This window comes from Aquarana catesbeiana, linkage group LG01 (genome assembly GCF_042186555.1).
Source record: "Aquarana catesbeiana isolate 2022-GZ linkage group LG01, ASM4218655v1, whole genome shotgun sequence".
NCBI classification, from domain to species: domain Eukaryota; kingdom Metazoa; phylum Chordata; class Amphibia; order Anura; family Ranidae; genus Aquarana; species Aquarana catesbeiana.
Window position 1 is genome coordinate 612,479,227 of NC_133324.1, and position 20,418 is coordinate 612,499,644.

Here is a 20,418-nt window from a genome sequence, read left to right on the forward strand (position 1 = left end):
GGCGAGCTCAATCACCAAATTGGCATTTATGCCGATGACATGATCATCTCTATTACCAACCCCACACAATCACTCCCTCATCTCCATCATACCCTGGACCCTTTTAGCAAAGCATTCTTATACAAGATCAACTATTCCAATTCTTGTATGATTGAAGCCAATATTGGTCCTAACACCAAGCGTAGCATTAACCAATGCACCTCTTTTTCATGGGCCCCGAACTCTACTCTCTCATATTTAGGTATATGCCTGACTATTCCTACCTCCCGCCTACTTCTCCTTAACCACTCACATCTAGTAGCCAAATTGCAAAAAACTGCACAGGATTTAAAAAGTGTTCAAGCGTCATGTGCCGGATGCATCACACTCACTCAAATGTATGTATACCTCATATACTGTATGTATTTCAAACTCTACCTGCCCCTTTCTTGCAATCACATCTTAAACTACAAGCTGTTTTGACCTCCTTTATATAAAAAAACACCCTAGAATCAAAAGATCCACCCTATGTTCACCAACTTCTACCGGTGGAATTGGAGCTCCTCATATCTCTGCATACCTTAAGGTAATCATCCTGGACCAAGCCAAATATTGGTGGAAGTCAGATCTGCAACACCCCTGGCTACAAATCGAAACAATGGCCTTGGCAACTCACCCCCCATTACTTCTACACCACCACAAACAGCAGAGCTATGTTAACACTGTCAATGCTACTATCAGAATATGGCGAGCAGTCTCTCAACAGTCTGGAGGCACCCCCCATCGACTACTGCAAGATATACCACTAAACTCTCTACAAACCATTATACCTGATATCCCAATCTCAAATTGGGTGCATGCTAGCATCAATACAATTGGAGATCTCTACCATGACTCCTAGCTCCTACCCTTCCAGCATCTACAAATGACCTACCACATCCCACCCAAGGACTTTTTCAAGTACCTCAGAATCCGCTCAGCACTTTCACGTGTGACATGGTCGAGGAATCTCTTCTTTTGGCACCTCCTAAATTTGACAATACCGACCAACCTCTTAAGAAAGGCATCTCCTATACCTATAAGCTTCTCACTGACCATGTACCTGACACCAATGCATCTGCTATGCTGCACTGGGAGAACCTCTTAAATTGTAATTACACACCACAACAATGGCAGAGTGCCCTTCAAACCCGATGTATAACGCATTAGGAAACTATACAAAAAATCCTCAACAACTGGTACCTCACACCTTCTAAATTGACAAGTATTTACCCTACCACATCAGATGCCTGCTGGAGGACCTGTGGACACTCTGATTCAACTATACACATTTAGTGGACTTGCCCCAAACTGAATCCCTTCTGGTCTGCCCTCACAAGACTTCTTACCTATATCCTATCAACTCCTATCTCCCTATTCTCACAAATGGTCCTCCTGGGTTTAGGCTTTGACACCCACACCATCCTAACACATGTCCTTATCGCCACTCGAATGGCAATTGCTAAACAATGGACATCTCCTGATCCCCCTTCTATTACAGAAGTGATATTGTCATTGAACAACCAATGTCTAATGGAATTAATGTATGCCAGGGCCCACCTGCAAGTCCCTGCATTCCTAAAAAGATGGAACCCCTGGTTAGCACACCCTAAGTGCTTGCCCCTGCCTTGACTTATACATTTTACAACCTAATTTCAGAATCTCAACACCCAATGGGACCACCTGCTCTATCGCTATTATCATTTGGTTTGTAGCCCTACCCTTTGTAGGCAGCACACTATTGTTCAGTTGTTATTTACTCTTAAGTTGCTTAATGTAAATTACTGCACCACACTTAATTGTACTTCTATGTACCTTATATCTATTACCAAATTGCCTGTAATCCTCTGAAAGATGTACTGATGTATTGATAAAGCATTTGAATAAACACTCAAGTTTAAAAAAAAAACACATTTTTGCTTGCTTATGATTGGATGATGGAAATTAAAGGAGTTGTAAAGGCAGAAGTTTTTTTATTTTAAAGCGGAGTTCCACCCATATAAAAGTCAGCAGGTACAAAAAGTGCAGCTGCTGACTTTTAATAATCAGACACTCACCTGTCTCCTGGTCCAGCGATGCGGGCGAAAGAAGCCCCGCTCCTCTCCCGCTCCTCTCTGCAGCACCGGCATCACTACTGTGGCTTCACAGCTGGGCATGCACTGCGTACGTGCGAGCCGAGCTGCGTGCTGTGAATGGCTGGGCAATCTTCTGAGACCTGTGACGTGTTCCAGAAGATTGCAGGGAGGGAGGGGGAGAGGTGAACTTCCTTCCAGCCCCTTGGAGCCCCGGGAGGAAGTGGGAGCTGGATGCCTCTAAAAAGAGGGTATCCACCCCCCCAAAAAAATGACATGCCAAATGTGGCATGTCAGGGGGTCACCGTCACTTAAAGCGGAAGTTCCATTTTTGGGTGGAACTCCGCTTTAAGGCATTCTATGCGTTAAGATAAAAAGCCTTCTGTGTGCAGCAGCCCCCTCAGCTCCCCTACTACTTACCTGAGCCCCATCTCTGTCCAGCGATGTCCATGAGTCCCTCGGCCATCTGGGAAACTCCTCCTGATTGCCTGAGACACAGCAGCAGTGCCATTGACTCCCGCGGCTTAAAGTCAGTTAGGCAATCAGGAGAGAGAGGGGGCGGGGCCAAATGGCAGCTCCATGTCTGAATGGATACATGGAGCTGCAGCGCGATTCAGGTGCCCCCATAGCAAGCTGCTTGCTGTGGGGGCATTCAACAGGAGGGATGGGCCAGGAGCAGCGAAGAGGGACAAGAGAAGAGAAGGATGCGGGCTGCTTTGTGCAAAACCATTACACAGAACAGGTAAGTATAACATGTTTGTTATTTTTTAGAAAAAAAAGAGACTTTACAAGCACTTTAACACATCTGATTCACTAAGCTCAAGGGAAAATTCCCATGCAAAGTGCAGGTTTTCCTGTAAAGTGAACAGCTCCTTTGCCTTGAGAAAATCAACCCCAAAGTTTTCCCTCAATATCCTAAAGGCCTTGTTAAAAACGTGTGTGACACTCATTCTCTTACACTTATATTTGCCAAATGACTTGCCACATATATTTACTAAGAAGACTCATTCACCTCTTAGCTTGTAAAAATGAAAGAGATGTGTGTGATGGAAAAAAAAATTCATTTCGGATTAATTTGTTAGGTTATTCATTTTGTTTCATCACATTCATTATGATGAATCGTTTTCGGAATTTGTTTCGTATATTTGGATTCGTTTCATATATTTGTTGTTCCAAATCAATTTGTACTTTCAAAAGTTATTTGGGAAGATTGGCTATATTCGTTTTAACATGTTAACTCGTTATTTTGGGAGGATACTTATGTACTCAGTTTGGGTTGGATGGATCCAACAGAATTACTGAAACCTAATGTAAAAAATGTAACGAAATAAATTTTGGTTTCATTTGTTATGTTAGGATTCGGAGATTCTGATGGATCTACCTCCATCCAACCCAAACACAATAAGTAGGAATCAACATTTCATTTCACTTTTATACCTTACTATATTTATTGCAATATGTTTCCATTTCATATGCAGTGCATGTTTTATAAGAGTGAAAAATGTTAATACAATAAATTATATTGGATTTGAATCAATTTGGATCATTTTTTATGTTACGTTATTTTTGATGTATCAAACATTAACAAAAGGGCCAAACTATTGTATTAGGTCATCCGAAGGAAACCAAAAATACAAACAAATTTGTTGTTTCGTTATAATTTATATTGAATTAATTGAAAATCCTTACTATTTTGTTTCGGAGATTCAGAAACATCCAAATCCCTGAATAACGAAAATGTTGTCTGAATTTTGATACGTAACTAAACAAATCACACGTCTAATGCCGCGTACACACGGTCGGACTTTTCGTCTACAAAAGTCCGACAGCCTGTCCGACAGACTTCCGACGTACCTTCGGCGGACTTGCGGCAGACTTTCTTACGAACGGACTTGCCTACACACGACCACACAAAAGTCCGACGGATTCGTACGTGATGACGTACACCGGACTAAAATAAGGAAGTTCATAGCCAGTAGCCAATAGCTGCCCTAGCATGGGTTTTTGTCCGTCGGACTAGCACACAGACGAGCGGATTTCGGGGTCCGTCGTACTTACGACGTAAAGATTTGAAGCATGTTTCAAATCTAAAGTCCGTCGGATTTGAGGCTAAAAAAGTCCGTTGAAAGTCCGGAGAAGCCCACACACGATCGGATTACCAGCCAGCTTTAGTCCGTCAGCGTCCGTTGGACTTTTGTAGACGAAAAGTCCGACCGTGTGTACGCGGCATAAATGAAATCCTGGCTTTGAGTTCACCAATCAGGTATATTATAAACTTTTAGCACAAGTTCTCCAATTCCCCAACACACTCACTCTCTGTTCCTGCAAGTCAAACACCATCTGTCCTTTCCAGACAAGACACAACGGTTGGGTTCGAGAGTTCAGTTCTTGAAGATACTTCTGGACATGGAAGGAAATTTAAATTGTTGAATCCCTGGAATCATCTTTGTATGACTTATGAAGTCGTTCATTTCATTGTGTGTTTTGAGGTCCTCAGAAGCAAACCAAGGAAATCTTACCCCCATTGTTCAAGCGCTGGTGCTGGTTACAACTGAAATCCAAGGCAGGTTTTTCTCTGCCTCCCATATAGCATGTGCTGTGAATTCATGAGCAGTAACATCGTTTGGAAATCCCAGGCTGAACTCCTCACCCTTGGAGGATTGAAAATGATGTAACATGTCTGGCATGGCTCATTCATTGCACTGTCTTCTGAGTAGCACTTGCTCACTCACTCGTACACTGACATTTCTGCATATCTATTGTTCTACATTTATATTACAACGCTTGCATTTTCAAGCAATATTCCTAGACAGTACTGCATTCAACTGTGAAAACAATGATATACAAAGGGCGTGCAAATAAGCTGTTAATATGTAGACAAATTTTATCTGACATACCATTCTGTAATTTTTAATACTTTATGACCACACAGGTTTTAAAAAGAAACCTGTATGTTTATGGGCTGAATTTTGCTTCCCTCTATTTATTTTATTATTTATTAAAGATACTTATATAGCGCTTATACAGTGCTTTACCTATATATATTATATTATACAGTATATATATTATACAGTGGGTAAAATAAGTATTGAACACGTCACCATTTTCATGGGTAAATATATTTCTAAAGGTTCTAGTGACTTGAAATTTTCACCACGTCAGTAACAACCCATGCAATCCATACATACAAAGAAACCAAAACAAATACGTTCAGAAATTAAGTGTGTAATAAAATGAAATGACACAGGGAAAAGTTATTGAACACATGAAGAAAGGGAGGTGCAAAAAGGCAAGGAAAGCCAAGATACCAGCTGAAATCTATCAGTAATTAGAAAGCAATCCTGCCCTCTGTCAGTGCTAATGATTAACAGCTAGTTCAGTTTCAACTGATGGCCTATGAAAAGGTGTCTCATTACCAAAGTGTCACACAAGAAACCTCTCATGATGGGTAAAAGCAAAGACTTCTCTCAAAACCTTTGCAACCTTATTGTTGCAAAACATACTGATGGCATTGGTTACAGAAGGGTTTCTAAACTTCTGAATGTTCCAGTGAGCACTGTTGGGGCTATAATCCGGAAATGGAAAGAACATAATTTCACCATAAACCGGCCACGACCAGGTGTTCCTTGCAAGATTTCTGACAGAGGAGTGAAAAGAATTATCAGAAGAGTTGTCCAAGAGCCAAGGACCACTTGTGGGAAGCTTCAGAAAGACCTGGAATTAGCAGGTACAAAAATCTGCTGCCATCTACCAGGATGATGAAGATGAAACGAGGATGGACATTTCAGAAAAACAGTGATCCCAAACACAAAGCCAAGGAAACTCTCAATTGGCTTCAAAGAAAGAAAATAATGCTGCTAGAATGGCCCAGCCAATCACCTGACTTGAATCCAATAGAAAATCTATGGAAAGCACTAAAGATCAGAGTTCATAGAAGAGGTCCATGGAACCTTTTGAAGATTTGAAGATTTGTTTGTGTGGAAGAATGTGCTAAAATCACACCTGAGCAATGCATGTGACTAGTTTCTCTATACAGGAGGCATCTTGAAGCTGTCATTACCAACAAAGGATTTTGCACAAAGTATTAAATACATTTCAGTTAGCGTGTCCAATACTTTTTTCCTGTCATTCCATTTTATTTGTATCTATAAGATGCGCTGTGTCTGAAAAATGCCCCCAAATAAAAGTGACAACAGTGCCACAATAACTTGAATAAAGATAATAAAAATATATCACTTTAAATAAGTGATCGTAAGCAACCATAACAACATTCATATCGTTATATTCTAAAACATACAAACATACCTCCCAAAATTGTAATTTTAAACCTGCTGCCACAAGTCCCGCTTACCAAATACCATGATCCCACCAAGAGATCATATATGTGTGTGTGAAATCTCCTCTGAAGATAGGTGATCTGCCTGCTCCAGGGAGTGAATCCAGGCTATAGTGTCTTCTTATGCAGCGTACACATGAGCTGACTTTTCTATCGGACTGGTCCTACGGACCGAGTCCGGCGTACAATCCGATCGTCTGTGGGCTTCATCGAACCTTCAGCTGACTTTTTCTGTCGAAAATCTGACGGACTTTAGATTTGGAACATGCTTCAAATCTTTACGTCGTAAATCCGCCAGACCCAGAAATCCGCTCGTCTGTATGCTAGTCTGACGGATAAAAATGGACGCTAGGGCAGCTATTGGCTGCTGGCTATCAACTTCCTTATTTTAGTCCGGTGTACGTCATCACGTACGAATCCATCGGACTTTGGTGTGATCGTGCGTAGGCAAGTCCGTTCGTTAAAAAGTCTGTTGAAAGTCCGTCGGAAAGTCAATCGAAAGTCCGTCGGAAAGTCAGTCGGACCAGTCCGGTCGAAAACTCCGCCCGTGTGTACGTGGCTTTAAACACGTAACTCACATGTTGTGATGAGAGAAGAAATGGATGGGTGGATAGAGTCTCCGCTTCCAGTCAATGCCTTCTGAGGAGAGAAAACGTGTTGGGTTGGAGATAGCAGCGTGACGTCAACACGTGTGGTCCATTCTGCAGGTGGCCGTACAGGACTTATGTTTAAACTGCCTGATTTTTACTACTTTGATGTAAGTGCATTCTTTACCTTTTATTAAACAGTTTTTATGCAGTAATGCACTATGAGCCTTTGTTCCATTGCTTCTCTCATCACAACATGTGAGTTACGTGATTAAGAAAATGCTATAGCCTGGATTCACTCCCTGGAGCCGACAGATCACCTATCTTCAGAGGATATTTCATACACACGTATATGATCTCTTGGTGGGATCATGGTATTTGGTAAGTGACCAACTTTTATCCATTAAGCACGGTGGTGATGCACTTGCACCTTGGATTGTTTTGATTGCACAAGGACAATTTACATGAATTGCATGTGGGAAGTCGGGGCCACCTACCCATTTTATGCTAATACATTAATTGTTGGAGCACTAATTCATGAATTTTTGGAACACCTGTTCACTTTACCTGCACTTGTGGCAACAGGTTTATAATTACAATTTTGAGAGATATGTCCGTATGTTTTAGTATATAACATTAAATTGTTAAGATCACTTATTTAAAGTCATATGTTTTTTATTATTTTCATTCAAGTTATTGTGGTACTGTTGGCACTTAATTTGGGGACATTTTTATAGTCAGACACAGCGCATCTTATAGATACACAAACTGATTTTTCCTCATTATTTAAGGAGTTTTTGATTATAGCAGTTTCTGATTTTTTTTTTTTTTTTTGCTTAGCGCACCTATTTAATAGTAATTCCATTTTATTACATGTAGCTTAATTTCTGAACTTATTTGTTTTGGTGTCTTTGTATATATAGATTGCATGGGTTGTTACGGACATTTGGTGAAAATGTCTTGTTAATAGCACCTTTAGAAATATATTTACCTAGAAAAATGGTGATTTGTTCAATACTTATTTTACCCACGATATGTACATATATATACGGTGGGGACGGAAAGTATTCAGACCCCATTAAAATTTTCACTCTTTGTTATATTGCAGCCATTTGCTAAAATCATTTAAGTTCTTTTTTTTTCCTCATTTAATGTATACACAGCACCCCATATTGACAGAAAAACACAGAATTGTTGACATTTTTGTAGATTTATTAAAAAAGAAAAACTGAAATATCACATGGTCCTATGTATTCAGACCCTTTTCTCAGTATTTAGTAGAAGCACCCTTTTGATCTAATACAGCCATGGGTCTTTTTGGGAAAGATGCAACAAGTTTTTCACACCTGGATTTGGGGATCCTCTGCCATTCCTCCTTGCAGATCCTCTCCAGTTCTGTCAGGTTGGATGGTAAACGTTGGTGGACAGCCATTTTTAGGTCTCTCCAGAGATGCTCAATTGGGTTTAAGTCAGGGCTCTGGCTGGGCCATTCAAGAACAGTCACAGAGTTGTTGTGAAGCCACTCCTTCGTTATTTTAGCTGTGTGCTTAGGGTCATTGTCTTGTTGGAAGGTAAACCTTCGGCCCAGTCTGAGGTCCTGAGCACTCTGGAGAAGGTTTTCGTCCAGGATATCCCTGTACTTGGCCGCATTCATCTTTCCCTCGATTGCAACCAGTTGTCCTGTCCCTGCAGCTGAAAAACACCCCCACAGCATGATGCTGCCACCACCATGCTTCACTATTGGGACTGTATTGGACAGGTGATGAGCAGTGCCTGGTTTTCTCCACACATACCGCTTAGAATTAAGGCCAAAAAGTTCTATCTTGGTCTCATCAGACCAGATAATCTTATTTCTCACCATCTTGGAGTCCTTCAGGTGTTTTTTAGCAAACTCCATGCAGGCTTTCATGTGTCTTGTTGCACTGAGGAGAGGCTTCCACTGGGCCACTCTGCCATAAAGGCCCGACTGGTGGAGGGCTGCAGTGATGGTTGACTTTCTACAACTTTCTCCCATCTCCCGACTGCATCTCTGGAGCTCAGCCACAGTGATCTTTGGGTTTTTCTTTACCTCTCTCACCAAGGCTCTTCTCCCCCGATAGCTCAGTTTGGCCGGACGGCCAGCTCTAGAAAGGATTCTGGTCATCCCAAACGTCTTCCATTTAAGGATTATGGAGGCCACTGTGCTCTTAGGAACCTTAAGTGCAGCAGAAATTTTTTTGTAACCTTGGCCAGATCTGTGCCTTGCCACAATTCTGTCTCTGAGCTCTTCAGGCAGTTCCTTTGACCTCATGATTCTCATTTGCTCTGACATGCACTGTGAGCTGTAAGGTCTTATATAGACAGGCGTGTGGCTTTCCTAATCAAGTCCAATCAGTATAATCAAATACAGCTGGACTCAAATGAAGGTGTAGAACCATCTCAAGGATGATCAGAAGAAATGGACAGCACCTGAGTTAAATATACTGTATGAGTGTCACAGCAAAGGGTCTGAATACTTAGGACCATGTGATATTTCAGTTATTCTTTTTTAATAAATCTGCAAAAATGTCAACAATTCTGTGTTTTTCTGTCAATATGGGGTGTGTACATTAATAATAATAATGCTGTGTGTACATTAATGAGGAAAAAAATTAACATAAATGATTTTAGCAAATGGCTGCAATATAACAAAGAGTGAAAAATTTAAGGGGGTCTGAATACTTTCTGTCCCCACTGTATATATATATATATATATATATATATATATATATATATATATATATATATATATATATATATATATATATATATATATATATATATATATATATATATATTTTTTTTTTTTTTTTTTTTTTTTATATATATATATATATTTCATTCAGGTAAATATTGCATGTACATTTTTTCACATTTACCACGAAACAGCATTTGTAGTGCTTCAGACCAGAATGATCAAAGATGGGGGACACACTACTTCTTATTCTTTTTTCAGCAACACAGCAATGTCTTAGGCCCCATGTACACTGCTGCTGCAAAACAGACGTTTAGAGGCAGTTGTACACTTTTTTCAACTGCCCCTGAAACTCATTCAATGTTATCTTATGTGTACATATACATAGGTTCGTTTACCGTCGTTTTTAGGCAGTTGCGTTTATAGGCCTTTTTTTTAAGGCAAAAAAATGAGTTCAGACGACGAAGTTTCCGATGTTTCCGATGTTTCAGACGTCAAAATGCGGCTAAACACGGGTATAGGAGTTTTTCGTTTCTAAACGCAAACGCTGCAAACCGCCGCTACACGTGGCATGTAAACGCAGCAAAATGGACGTTTTAAACGTGGGTTACTATCTGTCAAGTTAAATCGTTCAGGAGAGGTTGTAAAAATGTCCCATGTACGTGAAGTGACTCTGTCAGCAGTATATAAAGGCAAAAAAAATGTGAAGCTCTCCTGCCACCTGAACCGTTAAATACCACTCCAATTAGGAAGAATTTTTGCTGAAGACAGGACACAGTAATGATGTGGGCATTAGCTGCAGGAGCCAGTACAAGCTGTGGAGGACACAGGTGATTGACACTCCAGGAATGTCGGATCTTCACAGAATTCAGCTGGCAAGTCTTCTTATTCAGAGCAGTGTTGGACCACACGGGCAGCAGGAGAGGTATTTGAATTTATTTTACAGGTCCAAGCTTTACTTGCCTGTATATACTGATGACAAAGTCACTTCAAAGAAAACCTGTGCGGGAAAACAACTGGTACCCTACTTCCAGGTTCCAGCACCCCAAATCCTGTAGATCACTACTTAGACCCCAGGTTGCTCTGAGATGCAATATACTAACTGACTCCCTGGTCACTAGCTATTGGTCAATCCTTTACTGCCTCATTGGCCTTATTATCAGGCAATCACTATAATAAGCAGACTTAACCAGTACCAGGGCATATGAAGCAGCATAAGACAGGTCAGAACCAAGAAGATGGTCACTTTTTTTGACAGCTTACTCTATATGCAGGGTAGTCTAGTTAATAGACAATTCTCAGTTAGTGTCTTGGTTTTTTTGCAAACTTTAAAAATGATGTATTATCCTTTGTATGACCTGTTTTTAACTGCACTTTAAATGTGTTGCTTTATACACAGTATACTATAATGTTTAGAGACTCAAATATGGAAACATGCTCATTTACAAACCCTCCATCATCCTTATTCTCTCCAATCCCACATAAATTGCTTTTTGCAATGCTGCTCAGAAATGTAAGCACAATTTTATGACCTCAAATGCTTAAACCTAATTATAACAATTACGTAGATTGGTTTCCAAGAATATCATTATAGGGTTATTTTGAACTGTAAACACATCTGAATGAGGAAATATTCTAACTTAAATAAAAAAAAAAATTGTTTTATTTTTATTGCAAATAAAGTAAGTTTTATCAAAGAGCAATTATGGTTTTATTACATTTACACATTTCATTCAACTTCTTTATTTTCAGTACAAAAACTGACTCTTGAGGCTTAACTGCTTGGCTATAGATAATTTTATTGCATAACATTAGTGATCATCATGTTTTCTTACCTTGAGTGATAAGCCTGGTGCCATGGAGATCCTAACGTTCCCTGAGATATTTGCATCATGCTGGGGTTGGGCTGGCTCTCCAGAAATTTGGTTGAATGCCAAGAATGGGGACGGGACTCAGATTGCCTGGGGAAACATTAAGAATTAACAGAGGTTAGATATACAGTGTATGGACACGACAACTGTTTTGATTGCATTGGTTTTAACTTGCTCACATTAAATTATACCTGGCAAACTAGGCAGACAAACTAAAGTGGCAATTATAAGAATCAGTCTGGCAGAATAAAGATTCTTTGTTAATTTTCACAACAATATATACAGTGTATTTCCTAAATGCAGTAGTGCACAAAGTCCTGCTGTCCTGCTGGACTGCGCTGTCTGCTACTATACCATTTTCACTAGAAACCTATTCAAAAGTTTATTGTTTCCTGCCTTCTTATGGGTTCTTCTCACACATTTCATATTTCCATACATATTTTCTTCCTAACACCATGCACATTTCTGTATCCAAAATAGTCTTTTTACTCGCAGAGATGTACACTTTTTTTTGTGCATAGTTTGGTTGCTTAGCCTTGTTTTCATGTCCTATGCATGAAACATAGGAACTGGGGTGGAGAAAATGGCAGCAGGTGCTCTGGACTGATGAGTCAAAATGTGAAATATTTGGCTGTAGCAGGAGGCAGTTTGTTCACAGAAGGGCTGGGGAGCGGTACAATAATAGAGTGTCTGTAGGGAACAGTGAAGCATGGTGGAGGTTCCTTGCAAGTTTGGAGCTGCATTTATGAAAATGGAGCTGGAGATTTGGTCAGGATCAATGGTGTCCTGAATGTTGAGAAATACAGGCAGATACTTATCCACCATGCCATGCCATCAGGGAGGCATGTGATTGGTCCCAAATTTATACTGCAGCAGGACAATGACTCCAAACATACAGCCAATATCATTAAGAACTATATTCAGCGTAAAGAAGAACAAGCAGTCCTGGAAGAGATGGTTTGGCCCCTACAGAGCACTGATTTCAACAACATTGAGTCTGTCTGGGATTGCATGAAGAGACAGAAGGATCTGAGGCAGTCTACATCTACAGAAGATCTGTGGTTAGTTCTCCAAGAAGGTTGTAAGGCCCCTTTCACATGAGGCGGACTCCGTTTCTACGGAGCCCGCCTCGGTCCGCCGGCTCAGCGGGAGATCTGTCCGTTGATCTCCGCTAAGCCGGCGGATGACAGGTCCCTCTCTGCTCACTGAGCGGGGAGTGGCTTGTCAGGCGCCGCTGCCACCTATGGAGGGATCGGACGAAAACGGACAGCGTGTCCGTTTTCGTCAGATCTCACCCGATCCGATCCGCCAGCGACGGATCTGGACGTAGAGCCATCCGTCTGCTTTTAGCGGATCGGACGGGGTCGGATGTCAGCGGACATGTCTCCGCTGACATCCGACGCTCCATAGGCTAACATGGATCGCCCGTTCAGGTCCCCGTCAAAACTGACAGGCGGACCTGAACGGTCCGATCGTGTGAAAGAGGCCTAACAACTTATCTGCTGAGTTCCTTCAAAGACTGTGTGCAAGTGTACCTAGAAGAATTGATACTGAAGCAAAGGTTGGTCACACCAAATATTGATTTGATTTGGATTTCTCTTCTGTTCATTTACTTTCCAGTTTGTTAACTGATAAAAATAAGCTATTAACACTTCTATTTCTGAAAGCATTCTGAATTAACAGCATTTTTTCAGGCCTGCCCAAAACATTTTATTGGGATTTTATGTGTGACCAACACAAAGTGGCACATAATTGTGAAGTGGAAGGAAAATAATAAATGGTTTTCCAAATTTTTTACAAATAAATATCTGAAAAGTGTGGCATGCGTTTGTATTCTGCCCCCTTTACTCTGATACCCCTAACTAAAATCTATTGAAACCAATTGCCTTCAGAAGTCACCTAATTAGTAAATAGAGTCCACCTGTGTGTAAATTTAATCTCAGTATAAATACAGCTGTTCTGTGAAGCCCTCAGAGGTTTGTTAGAGAACCTTTTTGAACAAACATCATCATGAAGGCCAAGGAACACACCAGACAGGTCAGGGATAAAGTTGTGGAGAAGTTTAAAGTAGGGTTAGGTTATAAAAAATATCCCAAGCTTTGAACATCTCACGGAGCACTGATCAATCCATCATTGAAAAATGGAAAGAGTATGGCACAACTGCAAACCTACCAAGACATGGCTGTCCACCTAAACTGACAGGCCTGGCAAGGAGAGCATTAATCAGAGAAGCAGTCAAAAGGCCCATGGTAACTCTGGAGGAGATGCAGAGATCCACAGCTCAGGTGGGAGAATCTGTCCACAGGACCACTATTAGTAGTGCACTCCACAAATCTGGCCTTTATGGAGGAGAAGAAAGCCATTGTTGATAGAAAGCCATAAGAGGTCCCATTTGCAGTTTGCGAGAAGCCATGTGAGGGACACAGCAAACATGTGGAAGAAGGTGCTCTGGTCAGATGAGATCAAAATTTAACTTTTTGGCCTAAAAGCAAAATGCTATGTGTGGCGTAAAACTAACACTGCACATCACCCTGAACCCACCATCCCCACTGTGAAACATGATGGAGGTATCATCATGTTGTGGGGATGCTTTCCTTCAGCAGGGACAGGGAAGCTAGTCAGAGTTGATGGAAAGATGGATGGAGCTAAATACTGGGCAATCTTAGAAGAAAACCTGTTAGGGCTCTTTCACACGGGGGATCCGTATGTCCGTTTTTCATCCTTCCGTTTTCGGATGAAAAACGGACGTACATGTATCCCTATGGAGCGTCGGATGTTAGCGGTGACATGTCCGCTGACATCCGACCCGCTCCGATCCGAAAAGTGTAACGGAGGAAAACCCTACTTTTCCATCCGCTTTCGGATCGGATCGGGTGACGATGGACACTACGGTCCGTCATCATCTGATCCCCCATAGGGGAGAGCGGCGCTCTGACAGGTCCGTCGCTGCACAGTGTGCAGCGATGGACCTGTCATCTTCCTGCTCAGCGGGGATCGGCGGAGCGATGTTCACGGGGGTGTTCACGGGGGGTGTGAAAGAGCCCTTAGAGTCTGCAAAAGACTTGAGACTGGGGCAGAGGTTCACCTTCCAGCAGGACAATAACCCTAAACATACATATAGGAGGAGGAGAAGACAGCTGCCCCGGCGGCTCACACTCTCCAGTGCTCGTCTCCCCCGCGCTCCGGTGTCTTGCCAAGAAAGTTCCCTTGGCGGATAAGGACCCCCCTTGTACTGCGCAGGCGCAGCGTCTGTGCAGTACGAACTACTATGAGCCGCCAAAGATAGCCGAAACTCAAAATCTTTAATCAGCTGTACACGGCGCCTGTGCCCTAGGTTCAGGTTCCTTCCCCACCATCCAAGTGGACCTAGAGGGGGAATAAAAAAGAGCCGAGCGAAGCGAGGCCATGCCCGAAGCGTGGCGAGCGAAGCGAGGGGCCCTCTTACAGGCACCATGTACAGCTGATTTTCAGCTATTCACCTTCGGCTATTTCCGCCGGATCCTACTGCGCAGGCGCCTGCGCAGTAGAGGGGGGGTCCTTATCCGCCGAGCGGAACTTTCTCAGCAGAACACCGGCCAGCATGTTCATTGTTTCCCAGCGCACTGTGATTGGGCGTATGGGGGTCATTTGCGGAGGCGGGACTTCAGGAGAAACCGTGATTGCGGATAGGCCAGCCCCACGCCGCACATGACCCCCATACGCCCAATCACAGGGCGCCAAACACTGGACATGGTGGCGGAGCGCGGGGGACACAGGAAATTAAATTAGGAGGAGGCAGCCAGTAGTGACACTACTGGCATGAAATTGCGCCCCCCTAAATGTCGCGCCCGGGGCCACGGCACCCCCCCACCCCCCACACTACGCCACTGGCACTGATCAGGAGTTGGTCGGCTGCTGGTTTTTCAGCATGCAAGTCCAACAGAAGCCGATTTCTGTCAGGCAGACCAACATACACACGGGCAAAATGTAGGCTGTTTTTTTTACACACGATCAGATTTTCCAATGGGAAATGTTGGATGTGAGCTTGTTGGCGGAAAGACTGACCGCGTGTGTGCTCCATCGGACAATTGTTGTCGGACTTTACTCCAACAAATGTTGGCTAGCATGTTCTCAAATTTTCCGCCAACAAATGTGTGTTGTCGGACTTTCCGATCGTGTGTACACAAGTCTGTTGGACAAAAGTCCAAAGTACAATACGCATGCTCGGAATCAAGGATGAGCTGGAAGCGCTCAGTCTTGTAAAACTAGCGTTCATAATGGAGATATCACATGACTATTGAACTTTCTTTTTATTGGCTCGCAGTACGTCTTGTACGTCACTACGTTCGTAATTGTTGGCCAACATTTGTGTGACCGTGTGTATGCAAGACAAGTTGGAGCCAACACCCTTCGAACAAAATTCCACGGTTTTGTTGACGGAAAGTCTGATCGTGTGTACGGCGCATAAGACTTTATGTACATCTGTTATTTTGACATCTGGTATTTATTTAGCTGGTTTAAACTGAAAGTTAAATTTGGCTTTAAAAAACATGATAATGGCAGCTCCCATATTGCTTTCCTCACAGATCTCACATTAGGAAGATGATTAGTCTACACCTAAGCTTTGTGTTTTTTTAGGGTTAATGATGAAAATTTAGGGAGGTAACAACTAGCAGGTCATGGGAAGCATATATACCTAGACAAATAAGAAAATAAGAGAGCTGGTTCAAAGCAGGGGAGAGATACTCATATTTGGTTTGAACATAGTGATATATATTTTGCTTTCCTATTTAGACTCATCGGCCCAAGAGGTCTATACATTTTGTATGCACAATCATTCCCTGTTGTTAGAAGGGGTCTTTCAGCAACACTGTCATGCTTATTTAAAAACTGTGCATCCAAGCTTATGCATGCAAAACACTGGAGGCACCAGTTGCTTCAGAAAAAGAAATGAAAGCGTTCTGCTATGTTAAGCTGAGATTTGTGCAGCTCCCAGATGGCACAGCTAGTACCCTATGGCACTGTTCCCAGTAAAAATATCCAAGGTTCTGTCTTTAAAATTTATGGAGATCAGGAAAAAGTTGAACACATAGACTGTGAATACTATAAATATTAAAATAAGCAATGGGAAAATAAAAGGGGTTTAAAAGTAAAAAAATAACTAAGTATAGTCCCTCTGGTTTTAGGTTCAGTGCAGAGTTCGGATCACTTGCAGAGCTAATCTAATCTGATGGTTGCATGAATCGCTGGCCCTCAGAAAATGGGATTCTCAGAATCTTTCGATGTTAAAATGGGAGCTCAGAGATCTTAATTGCTCAAAACTTTTTGTTGCTGCTGGAGAGGGTGTTGCAGATTCAAATTCCACCCAGTCAAAGAGTCTGTTTTGAAGCGTATTTTAATATGCTTAGCAGACATCTACATCTATATTTCCATCTGAAAAGGTTTTACCATGCAACTACCAGCATATTGTTTAGCAGAGTAAAATTTATATTTGTTAGACACCAAATACGTTGATGTGTTTGATATGTAACTGATTGGTATCTTTTTATACTGTACATTAGTGTAACCATTTTTTATAAAGGTAACTCTATTTCAGGAAGATATATGGGGATTGTATGAAACTTAACTTTGTGTATTTCAGTCATAGCTCAGTAAAGAAACTAGTATAGTACTGCACCCAGAGTATTTATGACCTGGCCATTTATGACAGGGCTTCATTAGAAGATTTTTTGAAGGCCCACTAAGGGAGGTTTATGACATTTCTGCATTCTTTCTTAGCTGACCTGTGTTATGTTAAATATGTCACCTTCTCTGGCTACGTGCATAGACTGGTGGTCAGTGTGAAATCACCCCCCCTACATTGGTGAGTACATTGGTAATCAGTGTAGAATCCGTGGCCAGGGTGAATGCCCCATTATATTGGGGGTCAGTGTCTGACAACCAATTCAACTAGGGGAATTTGCAGGTTTTACATTATGGAAAAAATAACTGATTTGCTCAGGTTTCGTCAGGGCAATTGTCTTCCTACTGGTCACCAATGTCATGGCATTCTTCTTCCACCGGACACAAACACCAGGCATTCATCCTCCCATTGGCCACCAAGCCCATTTATTTTTTCTGACCACTCTAGCCGATGTATTTTTCTCCCCACTGACCACTCATGTGGGGATTTTTTTTCTGCCCGGTAACCACTGACATCAGTGAAATTTTTAGCACAATGATGGTGGGGCATATTATTCCTCGCACTGACCACACCTGCTAAGGGGTTTGTCCTTCCACTGACCAGAGATGTCAGTACCACTGCACTCTGTGTCCTATAATGTACATTGCATAGTTATGACCGCTAAGCTCTATATACTGTTTAGAATTTTACATGTCACAGGTGCAGGCTAAAGTGTTTACTTTCTTACCAGTTGCTCATTGCAATATCGGGATGCAGTGGATGCATGGACACAGCCAGTCACCCCAATTTGACAAGTGAGCAACACCCAATGCACACCGTCTGCGAGTTGGGTTGCTTACCCTCACCTGCATGACTGTCAAATTGGGACAAGTGGCTGTGTCCATAGAGCTGCAATAGACACAAATTTGCTACTGTATGATGCACCTGGTGGCTGAAGCCGCATAAACAAGGCACTCATTCATAGCCTATGGGTGTCAGTGCCCATCCAAAAGGGATATTAATATGAGCTTTTGTCATATTTCAAGTTGTCAGTAAAAAATGTGCTCAGTCAGAAAATGTGGTATATTTAGTTAGTAAAAACAGTATGAGGGAGGTTGGCAACCCTGACACCAAGGATCATGAAATACAAATTGTAAGACAGTGTCAGGCTACCTGGGCGAGCCCTGGCCAGAGCCTGGGTGAAATAATTGCCAAAAATATTCAATGCACCAGTGATTCAAGGGTTTCTATACCAAGGTCAGTGGTTCAATAGTATCCATAAAGTGTATCCATCCATAAAGATGAAAAATCCTGATCATTTGGATATGTGTGTGTGTATTATAGCCTTTGCAGGTGGATATTTATTGCAAAACATTGTTAGGTTTCCAACTGGAAATAGGGAAATTATAGAGGATGGTAATATCTTGTGCACCAAAAATGGTTAATGTGCTAGAACTCCACTACATGGTGTTAATGCATTCAGTGGCAACCTAGAATAAGCCTATTAGAATTTTTGGAAGCTATGACAATTTTTGTGAAAATGTACAGCTAATAATATTTCAAATGCAACTGCCATGTTAGTGTTCTTGAGCCGTATGAGGGAGGGTGGAGTCAGGGTTTGAATAGCAATTTGCTCTAGCAACTAATTTTTAGTATGTAAAAACTGTAATATGCACTTGAACTGTCCAAGGTTTTTTTTTGTAGAATATATAGAATATTAGAGTTTTCTTTCATGTAACCTTCACAATTTGCAGGATCTTTTATTCTAACAGTATATAAATCTGTCCTTTTATCTAAGACAACTACACACAAGTTAACAGGTTCAGGTGCATATCTGGGCATCATCTTCTATGAAAAATGTTCCTCCAGGACAGCATGTTCATTGTATTGTATACAATATATGTCAAGAGTCTAAATTTTTTCTTACTGTATATATTAGGGAGCTGTGCTAGTGTTATACAATAAATTGGTATGTTCCTACGTTTTTTAAAGCCTCTTAATTTAGTCGCTTACTTAATGCAGATGGACTTTCAGAAATATACATTGGGTAAGACTTAGCTAACAAAAGACTCAAAACTGCACTTAAATGTATTTCCACCTTTGCAGTCAAATTTGAGAAACCCCCACTGTTCAGTATATTTGTTGTGTGTACCTATTCACAGATCATACATAAAAAATATATTTTTTAAACTATGTTTTACCTTTCTAGTTCTCTCTTTGAAGAAGGTTTATACATAGGACTTCTACTGAGTTTGGTAACTTGCAATGTGCAATTAGGGGACAAATTGAGGGATTTTTTTTAAGTGCACTAAACTACAATATCCATCATATGAATGTCCTCCATTAATGTAACACTATGTAACACTATGAATGAATGAGGTGGGAGTAAAGCATGGACCTAGTCAGGCACTCTTAATAAGTGGCGGTCACAGTATGAAGGATGAAGATTTCAAGGAATCCAGGAGCCTTTATTTTGAATAAACTTATACTTTAACATTACATAGAATGGCAAAACTAAGACTTTCAGCATGTAAAAAAGAAGGAGCAATTTTTAAACATTATTTAAAGTTATGTGAATGGCAACATGTAACAAAAATAAAATAGGAATTATCCCCATTTATCGCACATTTTGGTGTCCTGAAACCAGATACATCCATGCTTGTTTCAGGTCAATGATTTGCCAAGCAATGAAAGAAGAATAAAGATGAAAGTCCTTGTGAACGTATCCTACAAAACAGGTTAACAGTGGTGGCTCCCATGTTTCTATCCTGACATATCTTTTAAGTAATAAGATTTTAGTACATCAAGGGTGTCTGAGCCAGACTGGTACCATGTGGTTGTTTTGCTTGTTTGATGTATTTTAAATGATTTTGAGTTATGCAAGTAGTGAAGTTGAAGTGATTATACAAATTATTTTGAGGTACAATCCATTTTATTATGGTCAATTATTTGTTAAATTTGGTTGTTTTTATTGCTTCACTTTAGCTACCTGTAACTATATACATATATACATATAAATACAACGGCTTATTTTGTATTTTAACTGGGTTAATGGAAATGGATTTAATACTGTTGGACCACCTAATAGTTTAAAATTCTGGATGTAACTAGACAGCTTAAAAGAAAAAAAAATATTTAGTTGTTTAACCAAGCTGCCAAAACAGATAATTGTTTTTTTGC

At 41.1% G+C, this 20,418-nt stretch overlaps 1 protein-coding gene across 3 annotated transcripts in view; it reads right to left on the reverse strand.

The window, feature by feature from the left end:
• The window catches only part of SHROOM3 (shroom family member 3), a 554,962-nt gene that overhangs the window by 77,595 nt on the left and 456,949 nt on the right, over positions 1-20,418 (reverse strand). For all 3 annotated transcript variants that reach the window (XM_073599747.1, XM_073599766.1, XM_073599757.1), the window contains one exon: positions 11,562-11,687. In XM_073599747.1, the coding sequence (XP_073455848.1) occupies positions 11,562-11,687 (126 nt within the window). The remainder of the gene's footprint in view (positions 1-11,561; positions 11,688-20,418) is intronic.